This window comes from Coenobita brevimanus, chromosome 52 (genome assembly GCF_032717465.1).
Source record: "Coenobita brevimanus isolate Jiangsu-jjx chromosome 52, ASM3271746v2, whole genome shotgun sequence".
Classification (NCBI taxonomy): Eukaryota; Metazoa; Arthropoda; class Malacostraca; order Decapoda; family Coenobitidae; genus Coenobita; species Coenobita brevimanus.
The window spans coordinates 36,863,042-36,865,541 of record NC_137005.1 but is presented as its reverse complement, the minus strand read 5'-3'; the positions used below and the strand labels follow the sequence as shown (position 1 = coordinate 36,865,541).

The 2,500-nt window shown below is 45.1% G+C and overlaps 1 protein-coding gene across 1 annotated transcript in view; it reads left to right on the top strand.

The window, feature by feature from the left end:
• The window catches only part of LOC145400530 (uncharacterized), a 7,676-nt gene that overhangs the window by 2,271 nt on the left and 2,905 nt on the right, over window positions 1-2,500 (top strand). The window contains exons 3-4 of the mRNA XM_080273051.1: window positions 1-725; window positions 1,847-2,038. The exon at window positions 1-725 is cut by the window's left edge and continues 244 nt beyond it. Of these exons, the coding sequence (XP_080129177.1) occupies window positions 1-725; window positions 1,847-2,038 (917 nt within the window). The remainder of the gene's footprint in view (window positions 726-1,846; window positions 2,039-2,500) is intronic.

Sequence of the window (2,500 nt, the reverse complement as noted above, 5' to 3'; positions counted from 1 at the left end):
GAAGCCAGTGAAAGATGACGAAGAGAACGCGATGAATAAAGATGGAGAGCGGACTGCGGTGGATGGTGATGAGGTGGATGTGGGCGATGAAGTGGATGAAAAGACAGGATTAAAATTGATACAGAGGTCCACAACTCCCAGCCCAGACACGAAACCAAGGCAGCACAGTGAATCAGCTGACAGCGGGGTCTCCTTGGGCTCCTGTCACTCCGAGCACTCCAGTACAATTTCACTGAGCGCCCTTCATCACGAACACTCCAGCACAAACTTCTCATCAAAGTACGGCAGTTTTAGTCAGGTTTCCAATGAAGACCAAGAAAAATCTGCAAAAATCAAATGCAATGGCTACCAAAGTTTTGTTGAAGAGCAAGAACTTTCTTCGGCGAAACTGAAATGCGAAGGATGCCGACGACTTCTAGGTGCCATATGCCGGGTGTTTCGCTCCATCCTTCACGACCTGACCATCCTTAAGTCCTTCCGGGCTATGATCATCGTAACGGGGACCATCAGCTGCATCATCGCCTACGCCAACTTCATGGTCATGGTGCCGTTCGCCATCCAGGAGGCCGGCTACAATCTCTTCGATGCCGCGTGGTGTGTGTCGACAGCCGCGATGGCCAACTTCATCGCCCGGATCTCCAACTCTTCCCTGTCTGACTGTGGCTGGTTCAACTTACAGGCAGCCTACATGACCGGGGCAACTCTCATGGCCATCTCTTCTTGTGGTGAGTCCAAATCCAGTTTTGATCTGAGTACCCCATTTTTACTTTTTTTTTTAATGCAAGGAAGAAGGAATCAAAGGCCAGGAGCCCGCAAATTGTTCCTTCCAAGAAAAAAACAAAAACAAGATAAGCGAGAGCCAATTCAAAAGCCGATCCTTTCGAGATGCCTGGACACACTGCATTTGAAAGACCGGAGATCATAGGAAGCAGGAAATACAGACAGAGGGAGACAGTTCCAGAGTTGACTTCATCCGCGTTGCTGTTAGATGAATGTACCCAGTTTAAAAAGGACATTAATCTATTCATCAACTGTGGAAAGACATCACGAGGTACTGAAGATGAGACAGAAAATAGGTCACCAAACAGAAGAGGGTAACTACTTTCCTCTGATGATGCATTTTCCAGTTCCTATTAAATTCTTATCACCAGCCGTGTTTACTCAACTTAACACAGGATTTTAGTAGTAAAGGGATTAATGAAGGCTATATCTAACTCCCAGCTCAAAAAAATCCCTCCAAATGATAGTAAAAATATCCCAAAAGATATAAAAATGAAAGTTATGTTTTTGACTTCTCTCCATTTCTCTCTGACAGTGTTTGAGTTGCTGGGAGAGTGGGTGTGGATGGAGGTGGTGATGGAGGTCTGTCTGTCTATCTGTTTGTCTGTCTATCTGTCTATCTGTGTGTCTGTCTGTCTACCTGTCTGTCTGTCTATCCAGCAACCAGTTATTGCTTATTGTATACCTGTCTGTCTGTGCATGTATGTATGCTTGTATCTATCCACCCATCTATCTATCTATCTATCTCTCCCCCACAGTGCTTGGGCATCTGAGGCAGCTGGTGTGGATGCAGGTGGTGATAGGGGTGTGTGGGTAGGCTGTGGAGTTTGGTCTGTCTGTTCTTATTTGTCTGTCTATCCATCTACCTATTCATCTATCTATCTCTCCCCCACAGCGTTCGGGTACCTGAGGCAGCTGGTGTGGATGCAGGTGGTGCTGGGATCTCTGTCCATCTGTCTAACCATCTGTCTATCAATCCGTCTTTCAGCATTTGCCCACCTCCCAGCCTACACTTATCTTTCCATATATCTATCTATCTATCCACCTGTATCTCTCTCCCCCGCAGTGTTCGGCCACCTGAGGCAGCTGGTGTGGATGCAGGTGGTGATGGGGGTGTATGGGTATGGAGTGGGTACCATCATGGCTCTGAACATACTCGTCATGCCTAAGTTTATGGGGCTTCAAAATCTACCTTCAATTTTTGGCGTTCACTCCTGTCTCCTGGCCTTCTCCTTCCTCATCTTTGGTCCTATAATTGGTAAGTAAATCTCCTTTATTGGTCCTTAATTTGGTCTCTTAAGGAGGCTCCTAACACCTTTTCCTAAGCGATTTATTTTCCTCGTTACATCTGTCTGCCCTATTCTGTTATGTAAATCCTTCTATACCTTTATAATTGGTAAGTAAATCTCCTTTATTGGTTCTTATTTTGGTCTGTTAAGGAAGCCCCCTAACACTTTTCCCTAAGCGATTTATTTTGCTCGTTACACCTGTCTGCCCTATTCTGTTACGTAAATCCTTCTATACCTTTATAATTGGTAAGCGAATCTCCTTCATTGGTCCTAATTTTGGTCTGTTAAGGAACCCCCCTAACACCATTTCCTAAGCGATTTAGTTTGCTCGTAAATCCTCCTGCACCTTACTCTCCTATTCCGTGTTACATAAATCCTTCTAATATCACCTCATTTTAAATATATTACGTAGAAAAGGACGTTAAGCAGCC